General features: G+C 42.8%; 1 protein-coding gene across 7 annotated transcripts; it reads left to right on the top strand.

Moving 5' to 3' along the window:
- Positions 1 to 95: 95 nt before the first annotated feature.
- Positions 96 to 13122, top strand: LOC137023160 (extracellular calcium-sensing receptor-like). Of its 7 annotated transcripts, none has more exons than XM_067389879.1 (7): positions 96 to 319; positions 397 to 685; positions 767 to 1522; positions 1645 to 1868; positions 3149 to 3152; positions 11970 to 12093; positions 12209 to 13122. In XM_067389879.1, exons 1-7 carry the CDS (start codon positions 111 to 113, stop codon positions 13120 to 13122), a joined length of 2520 nt encoding a protein of 839 aa, XP_067245980.1. In that variant the 5' UTR covers positions 96 to 110. The 7 variants fall into 7 exon arrangements, with proteins under 7 accessions (XP_067245980.1, XP_067245979.1, XP_067245974.1 ...); XM_067389873.1 differs by lacking the exon at positions 3149 to 3152 and adding an exon at positions 2607 to 2610 and having other exon boundaries at positions 111 to 319; XM_067389874.1 differs by lacking the exon at positions 3149 to 3152 and adding an exon at positions 2720 to 2723 and having other exon boundaries at positions 111 to 319.
- The last annotated feature ends 11153 nt before the right edge of the window (positions 13123 to 24275 follow it).

Raw genomic sequence — 24275 nt, forward strand, 5'->3', positions numbered from 1 at the left:
TGATTGGCTACATTCTCGATCAGTCAACCATATTAATTATGTCTATAAGAGTGCAAAAACGGTATCAGATCATTTGCATTTGGCACTCACTGCAGAGCACACTCATTGGGATGCTTCTCTTTCTCTATACACTTCTGCTTTTCCATCAACTTCATACAAAGGCGGAAAACACTCCTTGTCAAACAATGGGAGACCCTAAGTTCCCGCTGCTTTCTAAGGATGGAGATGTAACTATTGGAGGAATTTTTGCAATCCACAGAAAGGAAACATTACCTTCTTTTGAGTTTACACAAAAACCTCAACTTCTGTCATGCTCCAGGTTTGTTACATTGAAAACAGTTAATTTAGTTAATTTAGTTTATATTTAGCTAACTGATTTAATGTTTATTTTCACAGTGTGAATCTGAGAGATTATCGTTTGGCACAAATCATGATTTTTGCAACTGAAGAGATTAACAGAAGTGAACTTTTGCTCCCAAATGTTTCTATTGGTTATCAAATATATGATACCTGTGGTTCAAGACTGTCTACCATGAGTGCAACTATGGGACTGATGAATGGTCAGGAGTTTGGAGCAAGACACGGATGCAATGGACAGTCTCCTTTACTTGCTATCATAGGTGAATCAGAGTCTTCTGCAACAGTGATTCTGTCCAGAACAACAGGACCATTTAAAATACCAGTGGTAAGGAGCAATAACACTAAATGTCTCACATAATCACCATACTCATGACTGTATCATTGTTTACAGTGATTTCTTTTTCAGATAAGTCCCTCAGCCACATGTGAATGTCTCAGTAATAGGAAAGATTACCCCTCTTTCTTCAGGACTATTGCTAGTGATTATCACCAGAGCAGAGCACTTGTACACATAGTCAAGCACTTTGGCTGGTCTTGGGTGGGAGCTGTGAACAGTGACAATGACTATGGAAACAATGGAATGGCCATATTTGTGAAAATAGCCCAGGAGGAGGGAATTTGTGTTGAGTACTCTGTGAAATTCTACCGAACAGAGCCAGAAAAACTCAAAAAAGTGGTAGACACTATAGAAAGAGGCACAGCAAAAGTGATTGTTGCCTTTGTTTCATTCGTTGAGATGGGCTTACTTATTGATCAGCTAAGTATTCAGAACATTACAGGCTTCCAAATGATCGGTGTAGAATCATGGATAACCACAAAGAATTATATCACTCCAAGTAGTTTTCATTCCCTGGGAGGGTCACTGGGATTTGCAGTGAGAAAAATCAATATTGAAGGGTTTGCAGATTATGTTATAAAAGCATTCTGGGATACAGCTTTTCCATGCCTACAGAGTGAGAGGAATTCTTCTCAATATGTATTAAGTTGCAGCAGATATGAGGATATATTTGCACTAAAAAACTACACTGAAGATGTGTCTGAACAAAGATATGCAAGCAATGTCTACAAAGCAGTTTATGCTGTAGCTCATTCACTACACAGGCTACTTAAATGCAAAGAACAAGAAGGCTGTGAGAAAAGCCTGACAATACAACCACATGAGGTAAAAGATAAAAGACAGATGAGTAAAAAGGGAGAAAAGAGGGAACAATGTTTTTGTTGGATATGTTAAATGCCTCAGTGATAATATCAAAAGAACATTTTTTTTTTTTTTTTTTTTGTTAGGTGGTTGAGGCTCTGAAAAAGGTCAATTTCACTATAAAAATGGGCGATCATGTATGGTTTGACAGCACTGGTGGTGCAGTAGCGCAATATGAAGTTGTGAACTGGCAGCAGGACTCTGATGGATCTTTCCAATTTAAAACTGTGGGATACTATGATGCCTCACTGCCCCCTGACCAGCGCTTAGAGCTTAATACTAAAGAGATCATTTGGACTGGAGGACAGCTGTAGCAACTGTGGACGAACCAGACAAATGAATCATTCAGATGATTCTTTCAAAACATAATTCTAATTCAGAATTGGGGTCCGGCTCCGGCCCGTCTGCAGATAAAGCCAGGCTGATTACTTTTACGACACATGCTTCCTGATAGCAGAAGCGACATACCAAAGGGTCACCCAAGAAGACAGAGAGACAATCCAGACCCTTTTGTCTCCTTACTTCACAGGAAAGCCAAAGAGACTGTTGAACAAATAAAACTGCTTCAAAATTGTTTCAACAATTTTAACGGACTTATCAAACATCTTTTAACTACATACATTTTGCATTATGTGTCCACAAGTACTACCTGTAAACAGTTAGGCTTTAGAACACTCACAATTCATGTAAATGTGTTAACTCTTGACTGAATGACTGAAAGTATGCCTTATTTGGACTTGATCTATTTCTTTTCATCTTTCTTAAATCATGGCTTGAATGAAATCTGTTTAAAATGTATCGTATTCCATTTAATAGAAATTATGTTAAAATGGCACTCTCTGCTGAAGCAGAAACAGGATGTAACACTTATGTTTTATTGGGGTCAGAGGAAGGCCCTCTTGAAACAGGACAATGTCTGATTGGCCAGGACTCCTCAGAGGTGTGACAAACAACTAAGTTTAAATGATCATATTGCAAGATAGTGAGGGGGAGAAGTTGGTTGGTAAACGAGAAAGGAGTTGGTCCTGTTCTGGTAAGAGAAGCCAAGACAAGTACCAAGAACAATGGAGTGACAAGAAGAACAGACAAGCCGCTCATTCAAGCCATCCAACCTTCACTCACTTTTCTTTTCTTTACTTAATTCTCCTTTACCGCTGAAAGTCTTGTGTCCTAAGTTTCGCCGCAAAGTTCAACCAACGACTTTGCCGTTTCAACTCCAGCGACAAAGAGACTTCCTTCATTGTTCCACACGGACCTGATCTGGACCAATCGTCGACTTGGGAAACCCCTCTCTGCACGACGAGGGAAATTCACCTTAGTCAACGCAAGCAAGTACCTCCAGATGAAAACTGAACTGGTGTATTTAAATGAATGATTCATGGTTCGTTCTGGTCTTTGAAATGCATTGATAGGAATTCTGTTAATCAGATCTCTCTCTCTCTCTCTCTCTCTCTCTCTCTCTTTCAAAACTCTTTCTCTCTCATTTCCTTCTTACTGCAACGCGTATGAATGTGTGTGTGTGTATGTGCGTGCCTTTGTGTTAGATTAGTTTGTGTTAGAATAAATAAAATCTCTTGTAGATTTTAAAAGGAAAGTGTCTTGTATTATGTGCTTTATGATTTAATGTCTTAAACTGTGATCAAGTTACCGTGCTCTAATCAGTGTTTTCACGATTGTTGGATATTTATATCCGTTACAAGAGCTTATTACGGCTCGAGCAAATGAACGCTGGACGAATCAGTTGCTCGGTCGTAATCTAAACAACTCTTTATAATTCCCTAAATATTTCATTTGAGCTAATTTTACTTCCTAGGGTGTTTTCCCTACAGTAATGGTGGAGGATAATTCGGGCAGTTTAATCTAAATTTGGAGCACATATCAAGTCATTTTTCTTTTTATCAACGCAAATTATTAAACCCCTCAGTGTTCGTGTGACGTATGCAGCGCGCACGCGCGCCCGTTTGAACGAGTGCCTGAATGAGTGAGAGCTTTTAACCCCAGTCTGCTGTCTTGTCTCTAAACTCCAGTCTGCAGTAAATTTCAGATCTATGATATCACAATAAGGTAAGAATTAAGCGTGTTCCTTAAATTCTAGAATGCCTTGTTTATAGCTATCCTGATGTCTGCGTGTTCCAGCGTCATTCAAATAGCTATAATAACGTTATTGTGTATCAGAGAGCTTTGAATCGAACTAAACTGCAATAGTTAAAATACCTCAGTGTAGGACGAATACTCTCCTCACAGAACGGCAAGATTGAGCGTGTTCCTCGATCTGTTTCTAAATCAATATATTTATAGCTAAGGTGTCAGTGCGTGTTCCACTGTACTCAATCTGCTATTTTCCCCTTTGTTAAACAGTAACGCTATACGCTTGCTTGTTTTATTTTTATAGCTAAAGTGTCAGTGCGTGTTCCACTGTACTTAATCTGCTATTTCCCCTCTGTTAAACAGTAACGCTATACGCTTGCTGGTTTTATATATAGCCAAACTGATTATAGTGCGTGTTCCACTGCTTTCAGTGTGCTATATTCTCCCGTTTGCTAAACGCTATACGCTTGCTTGTTTGAGCTCGTGTAACACTACGTGTGTCCGAGCGCAATTTAAGTGATTTGAAACTGACCAAGTGAAGCTTTTGAACCTGTTATATTTTGCGTGCATATAGAGACCCGCCGAGGTCGCGATTTTTCCATCTATTACAGCAGAAAGCTATCACTTAAAGTTTTAAGCCCCACGTCGTAAAACAGCTACGAGTGGTGTCTCTTATTTATAGAGTTGAAATGCGCCGACATTTCACGTAATGCTTGATTGTACGTGCATGTGTCTTTCATTTGTACAGTTACATGTATTTGATGTAATTCACATGTTCGCCACTATCATTTTGTTTGGTCGCCATAGTTACAGTCGTGGCACGGAAGTCTTAACCAACGCTTCCGGAAGAACGTCATTGTAAACAAACCGCACACTAACCTCTGTAGTTTTTTTACACCGAAGTTCGTATGCTAAAGCCTTTAGCCTCAAAGCTAATCTAGTTAACATCATTGTGTGAACACAGTGTCTGTTTTAGCAACTATAAAGTGATTTAACCACTTAAAACACTTCAACTTTATGTACACTTGTTGGTCTTTCCTTCATACTTTCACTTAACTTTCTCACTTATTACTTTACCTATATTTTACTTGAAAAGGAAAATATTGGTTTACAATTAATAATTGCCTTACCTGCATTTGACTTGAAAAAGAAATACTGGTTTACAATTTTTAATTGTCAAATTTGAATTTAATAAAACCAATTAAATTCAAATTGAAATCCTACATTTTACTAGAAAGTAATTTTAAATTATTTCTACATTTCCAAATTTCCATTATTTCTAATTTCACAATTTTCATGAATCTAAAATTCTATTTTAGATCGAATTACTTTAGGTATGAATAAGCCTTGAACTTTAGAAGTTTAAGCAAACTTATTCCACCAAAGTTTTTCCTAATTTTGACTCACATTTGCTCATTGTTTTATTGCGTTATCTTTCTTTTCCTTCGTGGTTATTCACCTAACCACTCTATTTTATTTATTCATTCACCTGTGTTTAACTCCCTTTTCCTTATTTCATCCTGTTATTTTCATTGACTTCATTGTCTTATCTTTTCCCTGTCCTCTTTGTATTCTAGCTTAGGAACGACACACCTGGGCCTCAACAGGAGACTCTGATATCTTTTTACGAGTTTCAAACCAATCAGACACAACCCTCTCTTTACTAACATTTTTATTCTCATGGGTTAGTTGTCCATCAACTACCAATTATATCCTCGTAATTAGACAAAGGCTTCAGAGCCACTTGTGGATCTGGTCTCCTTTCTTCTCCTTTCCTTTTCCTCACGTCTTTCCTGTGCTCTCCTGCTTTCTTCCATCCTATTCTTCACTTTTGTAGGGATCAAGCTTGGACGAACCATCAATCAATTCTATAGAAAGAGAAACACAATCTTTCCAAAGAAACCATTCATTAGGTTTTTGATTTTAATCAAACCCTTTTGTGTTCTCCATACTCCCTGCATTTGTAAATGCAATTTAAATTTTGACATTTCCTCCAAGAACCTTTAACAGAGACAAGTGTTGAGCAACCGTTGCCTTCACAGCATCCCTGGTAAGCAGTTCAACTGAAGGTGTGTGGTGTCAATCCTGTAAAACTCGGAAAAGAGGTATCAGCATTATTATTGTATTATTTTTCCTTGTAAACATAAACAATAATATATATTTTCTTTTCTTTTTATTTTTAGAAACAGCTTTTCATTAATAGAAAATATTTATTGGAAATAAATATTTCTATAAATTGAAAAAAAAATCTCTCTTTTTCCTTACTCAGTCGAGTGACAAAGTCCTCACATCACGAGTTGAAAACAGTTTTTCATTGATAGAAAATATTTATAGGAAATATTTCGTCTATTGAAATTTGTTTTAACTTTTCTCTTTCTCTTTCCCTTACTCAGTTGAGTGACAAAGCCTTCTCATCACTAGCCTACCTGTCTACACACTGAGACCAACACGTAGCCACACTTCACTATTGGTGTACATTCACTGAACGACACTTAGCTGTTCCACCACATATAGGCTTGCACCCCACACAGATCTGTGTCAGTCTCTTCTCCCCAGCGTGCCAACATGTCGCAGACGGAAAACCCCACTGCCCAAGATGTGGACGCCTGGCTCAGCGGCATTACAAACTGCCTCATGCCAAAGACAATTGAACTGTTATTATTTTTAATAATAATCATAATTCTGAGAAGATTCCCGACACATGATTCAAGCCAGAACCAAGACCACACTGAACTAAGCAAGATAACCAATTCTCTAAGCATTGCCTTCACAGCCCAGCTGAAACTAAGCGACAAGCACATCACCCACCTGCAGGAGGAGCTGACACGTGCCCAGAGCCGCATAGACAAGCTGGAAGTGAAAGTCCAGGACGACTTCAAGCGTCAGACCACTGAGTTCCTGAGAGAGCTGATGCACATCCAACGCTGCACAGACCAGCACAAGGTGAAAGCTCAAGACAAACTTGCAGAGCAAGAAACAAAGGAACAAGTTGACAAGCTCCAAGAAGCCCTTGCAGTTGCGGAACGTGACAAGCAAGAATTAAAGACTGTCCAAAGTCACCTGGTAAACCAACTACAAAATGCCAATTCTGACATTAAAGATAAGAACTTTAAAATCAATGCTCTGGAAGACCATTTGAAATGGTACAGCACTGAAATGGACCATCTAAACCAACAATTAGACGATGCCAACGGCAAGCTCTACATGGTCAGAAATGAACTTAAGCATGTTCACACACAGAAACCAGAGTCAAGAAGGGAGGGGCCTCCTCAGCATCACCACTGCTGAGCACAACAGAGTCCCCCATCCAAGAACTGCCATGCAACGGAAGAAGTGAATGGCCACAACCCACAACATCACCGGCCTTCACTACAGGATTGTTCCCTGTCAACCAAAGAGAGCTCATCCATGCAGACCCCAAAGTTGCGCACGAGATGACCCTTAAAGACCTTGACAAGCTGGCTAAGAACATCACACAGTTCAACCCGAACTCCATGGAGAACCACAACATCCAGACTTATCTCCGAGATATTGACTTCTACCTAGAGGTGAGACCCAATGTGACTGACGGAGACAGGTTGTATCTCCTCAGGTCCACATCCAGCCCCGAGGTACGAAGCTTTTTAGATCGACAACCTGTTCACGTTAAGCACAACTACCAGCTATTACGTGAGTCACTGATCAAAGAATTTACAGGCCCAGAGTCTGAACATGGACTGCTAGTCGCCTTGGAAACCAAACAAGGTCGACAAGAGACTCCCCCAAGCTTACTACAACCGTTTCCGACAAGCCTACTTAGGTGCACATCACGAACCTGAACTTGAAGAGGATGTGAACTTCAAAACCCTCTTCCTGAGAAACCTGCACCCTGGACTAAGTCACCATCTTGGCGTCATGGCCTGCCCAAGCACAATGTCAATCCAACAGCTACGTGACTTGACACACAAGGCCTACATCAAACAGAAGATGAACTCAAAGAAAGGTTTGAAAACAGTCACAATTTCAAACTCCGGCAGCCAAGACCCAAGCCGTGCACTGCAAGACGGCCAGTGGCATGACAATGCCACAGCCTGTCATAAAGGACACGGAGAACGTGACCCCCATGCCACTGACAGCTCCCACACCGACAGCTGGAAAATGCCATGGGACCAGCCACACTTCTCAAGAAACCCACCAGAAAGAAACATCTGGGATCCAAACTGGACAGCTAAAGTCCACCAACCAACACATTCAAATGCATCCACTGTGGGTAGCGACGGCGGAACCCACCTCTGCATCACTCAGTTAAACACAGCAATGAGAACAAGAACGCCCAAGAACAAGACAGTTCCACCTCAGAAGACATGGAACAACTGATGAGGCAAATTACAGCGTTCTTTGCAAACAACATAAACAGCGACGATCACGAGGATGAGTCACCCTTGTTATGACTAGAGACAGAACGGAAGGTCAGTGATCATCTGATCCACCTTCCAAATGGAGATGACTGCCACCTGTTCTACAACAGCACAGAGCAGAAGCGGTCTCTTGCAGCCAAACACCGCTGAAAACTCAGTAGTACCAGAGAACACAGTTCTGGTTACTCATCACCCACCAATAAACCCAACGAGTTCCCATCTCAATAACCATGCTTGCAACAGTAACAACAGTAAACACAGTAAGCACAGGTCAGACAGTCTGTCACAACCAGAAGGCATTACAAAAGGAAGGCACCGTAGGAGACAAAGTTTTGCACCACAGCTCAACACAGCCATGTCAAACTTCCTCCCACCTTCTGCCAAAGAACTTCCTGCCTCACTGGACTGACTCCCATCAAATTAGGGATGATCCCTCGTCCCAAGTCCAAGATGCAAAGAGCCAATCTTCATCTAAGCCCTTCAAGAAAAGGGGGGAGCAAGACAGACCGAACCAGATCTGACCATACATACACTGCACTACATTACATTACACTACACTACATTAACATACTCACCAACATGCTCTTCCTACAGACAGATATTAGTTTCAGAACCTAGCTCAACATCGACTTAGCTACATTCACCATAAGAAACATACAACCATCTGCACAACAAGTAGAACACCTTTCATTAAGCTGATACATGACACCTTAGATGCACGCAGTAGTGTTAGCCATACCAGGAAACACTTAACTGTTTTATTTTGTTTTGTTTTCCTCTTCCTCTCTTTCCCTTCTTCTTTATAAGGTAAAATACCTGACTGCCCCATAAGGGTCAAGGTCGTGACATTAGGATTGACGCACCACGCCTAAGGTCTGAAAGCCATTTGAAAATTCGAATGTGAGCCAGAGAGAGCTCCATGATGGGTCACATCATTTTTACCACAAATGATGTCACCAGAACAATTTAGAAGAGAAGGAAACAAACAATTTAAATCACACAATTTGATCCAAGCATTAACATACTGAGACAATGTAGAATAACACTCCCAAAATTGAACTTAATCCATCAGTACTCAGATAATCTAATGCCCTGCACCAGTATAGTGGTCAATCATGGAGGTGTTGTTTTGTTGTTGCTTTGTGTGTGTCTGCTTCTGTCCATTTTTCCACAGTGTCCGCCGATGTCTTCATCTCAACACATCGCCGAACAAAGGGGGGATATGTAGCAACTGTGGACGAACCAGACAAATGAATCATTCAGATGATTCTTTCAAAACATAATTCTAATTCAGAATTGGGGTCCGGCTCCGGCCCGTCTGCAGATAAAGCCAGGCTGATTACTTTTACGACACATGCTTCCTGATAGCAGAAGCGACATACCAAAGGGTCACCCAAGAAGACAGAGAGACAATCCAGACCCTTTTGTCTCCTTACTTCACAGGAAAGCCAAAGAGACTGTTGAACAAATAAAACTGCTTCAAAATTGTTTCAACAATTTTAACGGACTTATCAAACATCTTTTAACTACATACATTTTGCATTATGTGTCCACAAGTACTACCTGTAAACAGTTAGGCTTTAGAACACTCACAATTCATGTAAATGTGTTAACTCTTGACTGAATGACTGAAAGTATGCCTTATTTGGACTTGATCTATTTCTTTTCATCTTTCTTAAATCATGGCTTGAATGAAATCTGTTTAAAATGTATCGTATTCCATTTAATAGAAATTATGTTAAAATGGCACTCTCTGCTGAAGCAGAAACAGGATGTAACACTTATGTTTTATTGGGGTCAGAGGAAGGCCCTCTTGAAACAGGACAATGTCTGATTGGCCAGGACTCCTCAGAGGTGTGACAAACAACTAAGTTTAAATGATCATATTGCAAGATAGTGAGGGGGAGAAGTTGGTTGGTAAACGAGAAAGGAGTTGGTCCTGTTCTGGTAAGAGAAGCCAAGACAAGTACCAAGAACAATGGAGTGACAAGAAGAACAGACAAGCCGCTCATTCAAGCCATCCAACCTTCACTCACTTTTCTTTTCTTTACTTAATTCTCCTTTACCGCTGAAAGTCTTGTGTCCTAAGTTTCGCCGCAAAGTTCAACCAACGACTTTTGCCGTTTCAACTCCAGCGACAAAGAGACTTCCTTCATTGTTCCACACGGACCTGATCTGGACCAATCGTCGACTTGGGAAACCCCTCTCTGCACGACGAGGGAAATTCACCTTAGTCAACGCAAGCAAGTACCTCCAGATGAAAACTGAACTGGTGTATTTAAATGAATGATTCATGGTTCGTTCTGGTCTTTGAAATGCATTGATAGGAATTCTGTTAATCAGATCTCTCTCTCTCTCTCTCTCTCTCTCTCTCTCTTTCAAAACTCTTTCTCTCTCATTTCCTTCTTACTGCAACGCGTATGAATGTGTGTGTGTGTATGTGCGTGCCTTTGTGTTAGATTAGTTTGTGTTAGAATAAATAAAATCTCTTGTAGATTTTAAAAGGAAAGTGTCTTGTATTATGTGCTTTATGATTTAATGTCTTAAACTGTGATCAAGTTACCGTGCTCTAATCAGTGTTTTCACGATTGTTGGATATTTATATCCGTTACAAGAGCTTATTACGGCTCGAGCAAATGAACGCTGGACGAATCAGTTGCTCGGTCGTAATCTAAACAACTCTTTATAATTCCCTAAATATTTCATTTGAGCTAATTTTACTTCCTAGGGTGTTTTCCCTACACAGCTGAAGGTATATTGCAATAACCTGTTTCTGACAACGTCAGATGTACTTTAGATGTACTTTTGCATGTACTTTTGTTGATTGTTATTTCATGTTTGGTTAAACACAACATGTAAAAAAATAAAAAATAAAAAAATAAATAACGTATTTGTACATGGTTAGTCTATCAAAACTATTAAATAACTACCTTTTTGTAAAGCTGAATCATTTAGAAAACAAACTTTGCATTAATATCAGATCAACAGGGATAAACATTTTGTTTATTAGACATTTGTGACTTCATGGCATAGAATGAGGGTCAATACTGGTATAAAATGTTTTACTTATTTAAAGTAGCATTGTGGATGAAACTTGACAACAACAGTTCGTATATCAATATCCTAAAGAAATAGAATAGTCTTAAAGTGTAGTCACCAATATGTGTCAAGCTTATCCTGCATTCTTGCTGCCTCCCATGAATACAGTACACATTCATACACAAGAAGATCATTGAACAGGGACACAAGCTGTTATTGTGGTAATAACCAAATATGATAGCTGAAAGTGAAATGATCCTGCATCTGAGGCTATCACTAAATATTGGCAATAAAAATAAGTTAAACCAGCAACAATATATGTTCAATGATCTCTCTACAGAATCCACACAGGCACTCTGCTCTGAGACTCCACTGCACATGTGTCCTTCATTTTTGGTTGAATTTGGTAGACATATGTAAATTAACAATTCAATTTCAATTTTTAGTTCAAATTTTAGAATCAAACTGCTTAGTGTTACTGTGTGGGCAATTGCTCAGAGAAAAATACCCCATAGCACCACTTTGCATCCAACCAGCATTATCAATCAATACTATTGATAAATATATCCTAATTCTTCAGAGTCAGTAAAAATATCAGTAACATTTTATTTTAGGGTTTTTTAACTAGTTGCTTATTGACAAGCATGTTACTAGGATATTGGCAATTTATTAGTACTTATTAAGCACATATTAATGTCTTATTCTGGATGACCTTATTCTACATTCTTAATCCTACCCAATACCTAAACCTAACAACTACCTTACTAACTATTAATAAGCAGTAAATTAGGAGCTTATTAGGGAAAAAGTCATAGTTAATAGTTTATATGTGTTCTCTATACTAAAGTGTTACCAAAATATCTGTTTGTATAATCTTTTACATGTAGAAACCAAAGTCTGTGTGCAGTGAGAGCTGTCCTCCAGGCACTAGGAAGGCTGCACAAAAAGGAAGACCTGTCTGCTGTTATGACTGTATTCCATGCGCAGAAGGAGAAATCAGTAATGAGACAGGTAACGTTCAGCCCTTCTCAAAGCTCCAAAGGAAATAGTTTAGCTGCTCTTCACTGTTCATCGCTGAAATTGTTTTCCTATTGTCTCTAACTAGTGGTTACAACTTCCTTTCCAGATTCAGTTAACTGCAAGCAGTGTCCAGGTGAATACTGGTCTAATGTTGAGAAAAATAAATGTGTGTTAAAGGCTGTAGAGTTTCTGTCATTCACAGATGTAATGGGCATAGTGCTTGTCTTTTTCTCACTGTTTGGAGTAGGATTAACTGTGATGGTAGCCCTCCTGTTTTATAGCAAGAAGGACTCCCCCATAGTAAAAGCCAACAACTCAGAGATGAGCTTCCTGCTGCTCTTCTCATTGACTCTGTGTTTCCTCTGTTCACTTACTTTCATTGGACGGCCCACTGTGTGGTCCTGTATGTTGCGTCACACAGCGTTTGGGATCACTTTTGTACTCTGTATCTCCTGTGTTCTGGGGAAAACAATAGTGGTGTTAATGGCCTTCAAGGCTACACTGCCAGGAAGTAATGTCATGAAATGGTTCGGCCCTTCACAACAGCGACTTAGTGTTATTGCTTTTACACTTATACAGGTTCTTATCTGTGTGCTTTGGCTAACAATATTCCCTCCATTTCCGTACAAAAATATGACATATTATAAGGAAAAAATCATTCTTGAATGCAGTCTGGGTTCTACTTTAGGTTTCTGGGCTGTTCTGGGTTACATTAGCCTCCTGGCTTTTTTGTGTTTCATTTTGGCTTTTCTGGCTCGTAAGCTGCCTGATAACTTTAATGATGCAAAATTCATCACATTCAGTATGCTCATTTTCTGCGCTGTATGGATCACATTTATTCCGGCTTATGTCAGTTCTCCTGGAAAATTTACTGTAGCTGTGGAGATATTTGCCATTTTAGCCTCAAGCTTTGGTTTACTATTCTGCATATTTGCACCTAAATGTTATATCATCCTGCTTAAGCCTGAACAAAATACAAAGCAACATATGATGGGGAAAATGACATCTAAGTCTTACTGAAAAATTAAATAATGTGTATATTAACATTGGGTAACACTTTATTTCACAGTGTCATTGTTACATATGTTACACGTAGTTACTACAGTAATAACCATAAATTATGCAGAATTGCATGCAACTAACCCTAAACCAAACTCTAATCCTAACCCTATAGTAAGTACATTAATATTACTTAGTACTTCAATGCATAATTACAATGTAACAAAGACACCTTAAAATAAAGTGTAACCTAACATTGCAATATTTGTAATTATTTGTTCAAAGACAAAGAAAAAATGTGTTACTGATTTATTAAATTCACAGAAATATTTACACTTTATTTTAATTTCTAATTTTAATTTATTTTTAATTTTCACTTTAGAAATATTAATGACTTTATTTTAACCACACACAAATTATGCAAGTTATATAACATTAGTACCTTACATACACAATCCCTTAAATGTAAATGCTATAAAAACAGCATACACTGTTGAAATGTTGACAAATCTAGCCTATATCTGCAAGTTCAGTAAGCTTATTACATATTTAAGCTTTGACATAGCAATTCTGTTGTCTGCAAAATTCTGAAATCTGTTTTTGCTGTCAGAAAATCAAACCAAAATATCCTCAAGGTTTTAGGCCAATGTTCTTTGCAAGTTTGATAATTAATCTTTTTCATTTAGCTAGCTAATTGTTTTAGTTTATTCAAATTTGGCTTTCTCTCAGCAGGGGCGTCTAGACATGTTCCCCTTCTAGACACACCCCTGTTCTGAGGAAGCCAAACTCTTATTAGAGTAGTCTTTAACTCCTAGAGGCAAAGTCAATCCACGCGCCTCACCACCAAAACAAAGAAATAACTGATAATATGTATGCCACTGGCTCACACAGTCAATGTATATCTTCAAATCCATCACAAGTCAACATCTGTGCAGTCTCTCTTCATTCTGCAATGCAAAAAGCAGTGGAGGAAATGACTGTAACACCATCGCTTGAGAATGGAAAGTAGTGGAAATGACCTTAAGTGCATGACTTAATTTAGGTCAGAAAAAGGTCACCATAACTAAACCAGAAGTAAAATCCAGGCAAAATGCTCTGCCTGTAGGTCACCAATGCTTTTGAGAGATGCTAGGGCCATTAACCCTTAAATGCATGACTGTTTCACCAATCATTCTTACATATTTAGGTATTTAGCAACCCGGATCTATATCTAACATGGATGGATCTCTACCTGTTGTGATAATATAAAACTCCTCTGATATTAGAGTAATAATTACAGAAGAATAAAATAAAGCATATTTTGTTACCTTTTGGAGCTTAGAAGCAGATGTTTTATGTCCTCATCACTGTCCTTGTCAGAGCTCATTTCCCAGTACATTCAGCAAATTATAGCTTTGAGAATATGAGCCTATTTGTGATCTCAAAAAACTACATCATTTTCAGCATCTTCAAAATCAATACTTTGATCCATCAAGTGACAATGACACTAATATTTGATTGCTTTCAGTACTTGCTCTGCAGTAAATCACTGAGCCCTTTCACATTTTACTTATGATACTTCCTATTCTCTCATTTTCTGAATGAAATGTCACTTCATCATTGTATATCAGACATTGCCACCTTGTGGAATAAAGTTGAACTGCACTTATTCCTTAATCAAAGATTTAATAGTTGTGCAGAGAAAAAAAAAAAAAACGTACACTTATATACACCTCAGGTCGTTAGTGACCCTATACAATTTTTTTTTTACAAAAAAATAAATGGGAAAACAGGCATTCTTTTATATTTGTTTGATTGTTTTTTCTCTTGTTATATTGTTTATAATGTATTGATTGAGGAATACTAAGAAGGTTGATGTCTATCTTTAAAACATGAATGAGGAGGAGGGTAGTGAATGACGTCCCGGGTCGATAAAGACCCGAGGTATGCATTTAAGGGTTAAAAGTAAAAGACCAGAGTAGAAAGCTCTGTTCACAGGCCAAACCCAAAGTTTCCACATTCTCTGTTGAGAATGCCAGAAAAAAACAAAAGGTTGGCCAGATCTGAGAACCCAACTTAGGATAGCAATGGCGATACCAGCGGATGTCCTTAGGGCTATGCAATGTGCCCACCACTTGTCAGCAGCTCATGCAGGCCATCATGACATCCCAATCACTCTCAAGGAACTCAGATCATTCTTGGCATTTTGTAGCTTTTAAAGGAGATTCATTGAAGGGTTCTCCCAGAAAGCTGGGCCGTTGCATGATGTAGTGAATGTGTCCTGAAGTTCCTTCAAGGCAGTCCAGGTGTATAAGAGCTCTTGGACTTTTCAGTGTCAAACGTTTTTTGAACATCTCAAGGACAAACGTACAAGTGGACCAACACTGTCACAGATCCCTTGTTCCCCGGACTCCATTTACCATCATCCTCCTGTTTCCACACCTGCACTCACTTCCCTCGTCATCTCCCCATCATCATGGATCACCCGCACCTCTCATCAGCACTCCCTTTATATTGCACTCACTCCTTTCACTCCTCGTCTGTCTTAATGTTATGTAAAGTGTATGAGCCCATGCAGCTGGACAACATGCGGCTGTCACTAGCTGAGTGGCAGAGGCGGCTGACCCAGGGATTGTTCTTGTATTATGGTGCATCTGGGCATGTTATCTCTGCATGTCCCATTTGTTCTCCTCGTCCCATGGTGAGTGCCATTCTTCCTTCTATAAATAAGATGAAACCACTCACCATTATTGTAAACCTTACTGTTTCTGATATTTTCCATTTCAGTTAATGCACTCCTCGACTCTGGGTCAGCAGGCAACTTCATCTCTGGCGCCCTCTGCCACCAACTTAAGCTAAAGTCAACAGTTACGCCATCCACCTACCAGATCCACTCAATAATCTGAAAACCTCTCAACCTCTCAGAGTTCATCACTGTGTTGGGCCAATACAGCTTCAAGTGGGCATTTTACACATCGCCCATGGTTGGAGCAGCATAACCCTGTCATCTCATGGAAAACTGGTGAGATCCTGAAGTGTGGCGATAACTGCTTCCCGAACTGTTTCTCTTCATTACCACAACCATCCTCTCCATGTCCTGAACATCTGTCTGTCTGTGCCACCTCCATCCAAAGTTCTGCTGAGAAACGTTCCGTGGACATTCTTCCATATTACGCCCCCTTCGGTGACATCTTCTGCCCGAAGAAAGCCTCCAAGCTGCCTCCACACTAGCCATGGGACTGTGCCATCGATCTGCTTTCGGGTGAGGAGAAGGCCATGGAGGATTACATCAAGGAGGCTCTGGAATAAGGTTATATCCGCCTGTCTACTTCCCCTGCAGTTTCTTCTTCGTGGCAAAAAAGGACGGAGGCTTGCGGCCTTGTATCGACTACCGGACACTCAACAAGATCACAGTTAAATTCCGTTATCCACTTCCTCTCGTCCCAGCAGCGCTAAAACATCTCTGTGGTGCCACTGTCTTCACCAAGTTGGACCTCTGCAGTGCCTACAACCTCATCTGGATACATTAAGCCTCTCGTCTGGATACCATCCGCAGTCAAACAGGCAGACAGAAAGGAAGATCCAGGAGATCTTTCGCTTCCTCCGTACCTTATGGCCACCAGGACTCTTGGAACAGTTCCTGGGTTGGGCCGAGTATGCACAAAACTCCCTGCAGCAGCCTACCACTGGACTCACTCCCTTTCAGTGCATACTCGGTTACTAACCCGCATTGTTCCCCTGGACAGGGGAACCGTCGGATGTACCAGCTGTTGACCACTGGTTCCAAGAGAGCGAGAGGGTCTGGGACTCTATACACCAACCAGCTTCAACGGGCCTTGCGCAGACACAGGATGACAGCCGACCTTCGTCGCTTCAGCATACCAGCCAGGTCAGAAGGTCTGGCTATCGACCCGGGACATCAGACTGCGTCTGCCTTGCCAAAAGCTAAGTCCCAGATTCATTGGCCTGTTCACCATCACGAAGCAGGTCACCTATCAACTCCAGTTACCACCACAGTATCGTATTCATCAACTCAACTTTCCATGTTTCACTGCTAAAACTTCACCTCCCCTCTGTTTCTGTTCTCACAGACTTACTGTCACAGACACGCCAGGCTCTAACATCACCCAATCACAGCGCACTCCCTCACCAGAGTACTGATCACACACATCTGCACTTCATCAGCACGGCAATCATCATCAGTACTAAAGACACTCACACACACTCAGTCACTGTCAAGTCTCATTCGCATAAAGACTTACCTTCATGCTTACCTCAAGGACTCCTGTGAGCCTACTTACCTGTCTCCAGCGTGTTCCTAGTCTCCTTCCGTGTCTCCTGTCTTTGTGTGAGTTGTCTAGTGTCTCCATTGCTCTGCTTCGTCTGCCATCCAACCGTTTTCCAGGATCATCATCACTGCAAAACAAAGGACTGTATCACTATTCTACCATTCACCATTCATCTGCAAGATTACCATTTCACTTTCCTGCATTTCTGTTATCTCTGCTGGTGTCCAATAAATATCTGTTACCTGTACTCTTTTGTCTCCGACCCTTCTGTGTTGTAACAGATGGTGGTGATAATAAATGTTTAAACTAACATTGTGATATGCTTGAACTTTTTTTAAAAATATTTTATTGTAGGCAAGTTAAGTGTTGATTTGAGAGGCTAAATTGATAACATGTGGTTAACTGACTGTTGGCCACTTTAAAAAAAAAAAAAAAAAAAAAAAAAAAAATTAACAAACAAAAATGCTCCAATTTTTTTTTTTTCTAAACTAACTTAAAGAAACAAAAAAGAAATATAACTACTTTGCCATTAAACAACAACAGCAAAACTGAACTATTTTAATGGCTGCAACAATAGAATAGGCTGTGTAATAAAAAATAAAAAAATAAAAACACACAGGCTCCAGTCAGACTCAGGGCATTAATTCTGATAAGCTGTCGGACACCGGCCAGGCTAGGTCCTGAGACTTCTGGGCTAGGGACTAGATATAAGCCCCGTGCAGGCCTCCTGATGTGCTCTCCCAGGTGCTCACTGAAATGGTCTTTTATATCACAGGAAAGTTTCAAGGGGGGCAAGATGATAAGTGTTGGTAGTCACCAAGGTAGTTAACTATCTGATTCTGACCCAGAATCTCTGTCTTTACTGTGGCCTTGCTGGGCATTACATCTCTGAATGCCCCACTCTTCCAGTATGACCCATGGAGAGTGTTATCATGCCTACGTTGAATAAGATGAAACCACTCACTATTGTTGTAACCCTTACTGCTGCTGATTTCTGTCTTCCAGTCAATGCCCTCCTCGATTCTGTTTCAGCTGGAAACTTAATCTCCGGTGCCCTCTGTCGCCAGCTCCAGCTCAAAACTACTGCTATGCCAAAAGTTTACCAGATCCACTCGGTAACTGGAAAACGTCTCGGGTTACAGATGTAACCCTGGTTCCCTGAGTAAGGGAACGAGACGCTACGTCAATGACGTGATGGGAACCCTCTGTATTTTGTGTTCGTGAAGCACCTCTGTATCTAACCAATGAGATAACGTGACGTCAGAGGCGGGTGACGTCACGGACCAGGAAGCTATAAAGCATATCCGGAAACAGAGAACGCTAGCTTCTGGAATAGTCTGAAGCAAACGCTCACAGGTATGCTGGGGGGACGGCGACGTGACGTAGCGTCTCGTTCCCTTACTCAGGGAACCAGGGTTACATCTGTAACCCGAGACGTTCCCTTTCGTGGGAACTATCGACGCTACGTCAATGACGTGATGGGAACGCTATCCCAACTACGCCGTATCTCCAGGTACCTGTCTATTGTCTTGTAGAGCTACAGCACCTGGAGCAGAGACTACATCTAGGTTATAAAACCTTATAAACGTATGCTGGGAAGACCATCCAGCTGCATTGCAAATATTATTCAGTGATACACCAGAGACTAACGCTTTGGAAGCGGCCATCCCCCTAGTGGAGTGAGCACGGACAAAGAGTGGACACGCATGTCCAGCTGCTTTATATGCCAGTGAGATAGCCTCGACTACCCACTTGCTCATTCTCTGCTTGGACGCAGAGGCCCCTGTTTTAGAGGATCCGTAACAAACAAATAACTGATCAGTTTTACGCCACAGGGCAGCTCTGTGGACATAAGCATCCAATGCCCTAACTGGACATAGCAGATTCCGTTTTTCCTGATCCATATTTTCGAATGGAGGAGGACAGTAGGCCTGGAGTACGATAGGACCTGATATATTAGTAGGGACCTTAGGCACGTAGCCAGGTCGAGTATGCAGAAACGCTTTAACCATGCCAGGGGCAAATTCCAGACATGAAGGAGCCACAGAAAGTGCTTGTAAATCTCCTATTCTTTTTAGAGATGAAATTGCAAGAAGAAATATGGTCTTTAGTGTTAGGAACTTGTCCGGCACTTCTTCTATGGGTTCAAAGGGTGCCTCAGCTAACCCTTGCAACACTATAGTAAGATCCCATGCTGGAGTCCTAGGACGTACTACTGGCCTCATCCTCAATGCACCACGGAGGAAGCGAATTACCAAGGGGTCTCGACCCACCGAGACACCCCCAATAGGAGCATGGTATGCTGAGATAGCTGCAATATACACCTTTAGTGTAGAATGTGTTAAAACTTCGGAAAACTTTCCTTGGAGAAATTGAAGTACAGAATTCAATGGAGCATGGACAGGGTCCACATTATGTTGACTACACCAAGTAGTAAATAACTTCCACTTATACATATACAGCTTCCTCATGGAGGGAGCTCTGGACTGAAGGATGGTCTCCACAACCTCGGTTGGAAGACCAGCCTCTATGAGCCTTGCCCCCTCAGGGGCCAGGCCCACAGTTTCCACATTTCTGGGCGGGGATGAAAAATCGTGCCGCCCGCTTGAGACAGAAGATCCTGTCGGAGAGGTAGCTCCATGGGGGAGCCGTGAAGAAGAGATATTAGATCTGCGAACCATACTCTGGTCGGCCAGTACGGGGCCACTAATATTAGATCGGCCTTCTCCTGGCGAACCTTTGCCAGAACTCCCGGGAGCATCGAGATCGGAGGAAATGCATACAAACGCAGCCTCGGCCACGTTTGCAGCATGGCATCCAGCCCTAGAGGTGCTGGGTGAACTAGAGAGTACCAGAGAGGACACTGGGTTGACTCCTGAGTAGCAAATAGATCGACTTGAGCTCGACCAAAGTTTTTCCAAATAAGCTCCATCACCTCGGTGTGGAGCTTCCATTCCCCCGGTCTCGGACCCTGTCTCGACAGGGTATCCGCCCCCACATTCAGATGCCCTGGAATATATGCTGCTTTTACTGATAGAAGCTTTCCCTGGGCCCACAGGAGGATCCGACGGGCCAGTTTGCATAAGTGGCGAGACCGCAGACCCCCCTGATGGTTTATGTAAGAGACCACCGACGTGTTGTCCGTGCGGACCAACACATGATGGCCCCTCAGGTCTGGGAGGAAGTGTCTTAATGCATGAAACACCGCCATCATCTCCAGCCGATTTATGTGCCAGGAGAGCTGATGGTCCTCCCATAGACCTTGAGCTGAGCGACCACTCATGATCGCCCCCAGCCCGTGAGGGATGCATCTGTCGTAAGCATTACGCGACGACAAGAAGCTCCCAGCACGGGTCCCTGGGACAGGAACCAAGGCTTTTTCCACATGAACAGAGCACGAAGGCATCGCCGCGTGACTTTGATCATGCGAAAAGGATTTCCCCTCGGAGAAAACCCCTTGGTCCTGAGCCACCACTGTAAGGGCCTCATGTGCAGCAGGCCAAAAGTTATCACGTTGGACGCAGCTGCCATCAGACCCAACAACCTCTGAAGTTGTTTCACAGTGAGTGACTGGCCTAACTTCACCCCATTTACTGCCCCGAGAATGGAATCCACACGGGCATGAGATAGACGTGCCCTCATTTTGGTAGAATCCCAAATTACCCCCAGATAATTGGCAACTTGACTCGGAATCAGCACACTCTTTTTGATGTTGAGCCTCAGCCCAAGCTTTTTCATGTGTGACAGAACAACATCTCGATGTTGGACTGCCAGATTTTCTGTTTGAGCTATTATCAACCAGTCGTCTATATAGTTCAGCACGCGGATGCCCTGAAGTCTCAGCGGAGCCAGAGCTGCATCCACGCACTTTGTGAACGTGCGGGGTGATAGAGATAGGCCGAATGGAAGTACCCTGTATTGATATGCTTCGCCCCCGAAAGCAAATCTGAGGAACTTCCTGTGTGAAGGATGAATGGATACATGAAAATAAGCATCTTTCAGATCTATCGCCACAAACCAGTCCTCGGATCTGATCTGTGGGATAATCTGTCTGAGTGTAAGCATCTTGAACTTCAGCTTTTTTACAGATCGATTTAGCACACGTAAATCTATGATCGGTCGCAACCCTCCATCCTTCTTTGGAACAATGAAATAACGGCTGTAAAACCCTGACATTTTGCTGGGAGGAGGAACCCTCTCTATAGCTCCTTTTCGCAAAAGCGTCATAACCTCTTGTTCCATAACCAGAGACTGCTCTGGGGTCACCACTGTGGGAAGAACCCCGTTGAACCCGGGCGGATGATAATTGAATTGAATTTTGTAACCCTGTTCTATCATGAGCAGCACCCAATTTGAAATGTTCGGGAGACGTTTCCATTCTTCCAAATATTCTACTAAGGGTACCAGCCTCTCGAGACTGGTCTCTGGTGTTTTTTGAGCATTTGGCTCGTCTATCTGAAACGGCGCACCGGCAGATAGAGAAATCAAGTGCGAACCGACCCTCCTCGGAGGATCGGTGGGAACCTCTGCGCCCTGAAGCACACTGGGTGGCAGGGTTGGCAGAATGGCCCCCTGAGGGCACCGAAGAGGAGTGGCTGATAGATCTCTCGTCAACCGAAACCCTCCGGAGGGGACTGCCCTCGTCGGTCCTGAGCACCTGGCGTCAGGACTTCTTTTTCGAGACCTTCCGGGACACAATGACGGTCCTCAGATCCGCCCTGCCCCCGGGAGGTCTCACCTGTGCTGACCGCCCCGGTCCCCAAGCTTTCTGCGGGGGAGCCCGGGCGGCCACACTGGTCTTCTGTTGCTCTCTATGAGCTGAGGAGCTGGCTATCGGCCGAGGCTGCCCCCGCCCAGCAGCCTCGGGGGGAGTTCGGCGGGGAAGAAACCTCTGGAAGGCCGCAGATTGTTTTCTTGTCTCCTGGAACCTCTCAACGACAGATGATACTGCGTCGCCGAAGAGGCCCTCAGGAGACAGCGGCGCATCCATGAGGATGTTTTTATCTTTCTCTTTGATATCTGATAGATTGAGCCATAAATGCCTCTCCGTGGCCACCAATGCTGCCATGGAACGGCCGATTGACTTGGCCGTTTCCTTGGTGGCCCGGAGAGCTAAATCAGTTGCTTTCCTTAGCTCTTGAATCGACTCAAACGTAGCTTCCCCGCTATCATCAATCTCCCCCAGCACGTCAGCCTGGTAAGCTTGCAATATAGCCATAGTATGGAGGCAAGCTGCAGCCTGACCTGCTGCCGAATAAGCCTTACCCACCAAACCCGATGTTGTTCTGAGAGGCTTAGTGGGTAATGTCGGTGTCTTGAGGGACGATGCAGACTCAGGCGAGAGATAGCCCGCAAGCGTCTCTTCAACCTGAGGCATCGCCCCATAGTCGTTGTGTTTCAGCCCCAGTATATTGCTATAAACTGATGTTTGGGGGCTGAAAACACGATATTGTACTGGTTTCTCCCACGACCTCGACACCTCGGTGTGGAGGTCGGAGAAAACGGCAGACCCCGACGCTGTGGTTGTGACCGTGCGGGGAGAAAGCGCTCATCAAGTTTACTCTTTTGCTTACTGTCGCTTCTCTCCGCGGGCCAGTCTATTTTTAACTTAGCGACTGCCCTGGTCACAACCTCCAGCAGCTCCTCATGTGCAGGGGAAGAGGATGGCGGTTCCTCAACCCTAGCTTCGACACTCTCTACATCAACCTCCTCGGAGGAAGATATATTGAGTGCCGGTGTCTCTCTTCGGGGGAAGAAACCGCAGCGCGTGCTTCCGCCACCAAAGGAGAGACACTGGGTCTGGCAGGTAAGGGAAGAGATAAGGCAGAGCCCGTCTCAACCCTCTCCACCAGATCCATCTGTGAACCCCACGAATGGAGCTTCCGCTGAGCCTCGGCTGCAGCGGGACCCGATCCGCGGGGAACACTCGCTGCCGCGGCACTCTCCTCGAAGAGCGCGCGGCGCGACCTCAGCACTCTGAGAGTGAGCCTGTCACAGTGTACACAGACAGCCCCCTCGAGAGCTGCCTGTGCATGCTCAACTCCCATACAAATAACGCACATCTCATGTGTGTCCCCACCAGATATAAAACGAGTGCAGGGATGCACACACTTGACAAATTGCTGCTTGGCCGCTACTTCACTTTCCGCCATTTTCTCGTGAATAATGTGTCTTAATAGTGCTTAGAAACTCTTGTCCTCGGACGAAGAGATCACTGTGTGTATATATAAACAGACAGACAACACCAAATAAGACATACAAGATAACAGATAGCGCTTGCTGAAGACAACAGAAGCTAGCGTTCTCTGTTTCCGGATATGCTTTATAGCTTCCTGGTCCGTGACGTCACCCGCCTCTGACGTCACGTTATCTCATTGGTTAGATACAGGGGTGCTTCACGAACACAAAATACAGAGGGTTCCCATCACGTCATTGACGTAGTGTCGATAGTTCCCACGAAAGGGAACCACTCCGTCAAGTTCGTCACTGTGTTGGACCTCTTCACCTCCAAATCGGTATCCTCCACACGGAAGAGATTCATCTGCTGGTTCTGGAGGAATCAACGGCTTACGTGATTCTAGGGCGCCCCTGGCTTGAGCAGCATGATCCCATCATCTCCTGGAGGACAGAAGAGATCCTGAAGTGGGGTAACCAATGCTTTCCTGACTGTTTCCCTGTGTTCCCGATTCCAAGTCGTCCAAGTTCCAAAGAATTCCAAGTCTCTGCTCCTGAGTTTCCTGTTCCAAGTCGTCCAAGTTCCAGGAAGCCCCAAGTTTCTGTTCCTGAGTTTCCTGCTCCAAGTCGTCCAAGTTCCAAAGAAATTCAAGTCTCTGCTTCCGAGTTGTCTTCTAAGCTCTGAGAAAATCCAAGTCTACGCTACTTCTGTGGAAAGTCCACTCGAGAAAT

Source organism: Chanodichthys erythropterus, chromosome 7, assembly GCF_024489055.1.
Source record: "Chanodichthys erythropterus isolate Z2021 chromosome 7, ASM2448905v1, whole genome shotgun sequence".
In the NCBI taxonomy this organism is placed as follows: Eukaryota; Metazoa; Chordata; class Actinopteri; order Cypriniformes; family Xenocyprididae; genus Chanodichthys; species Chanodichthys erythropterus.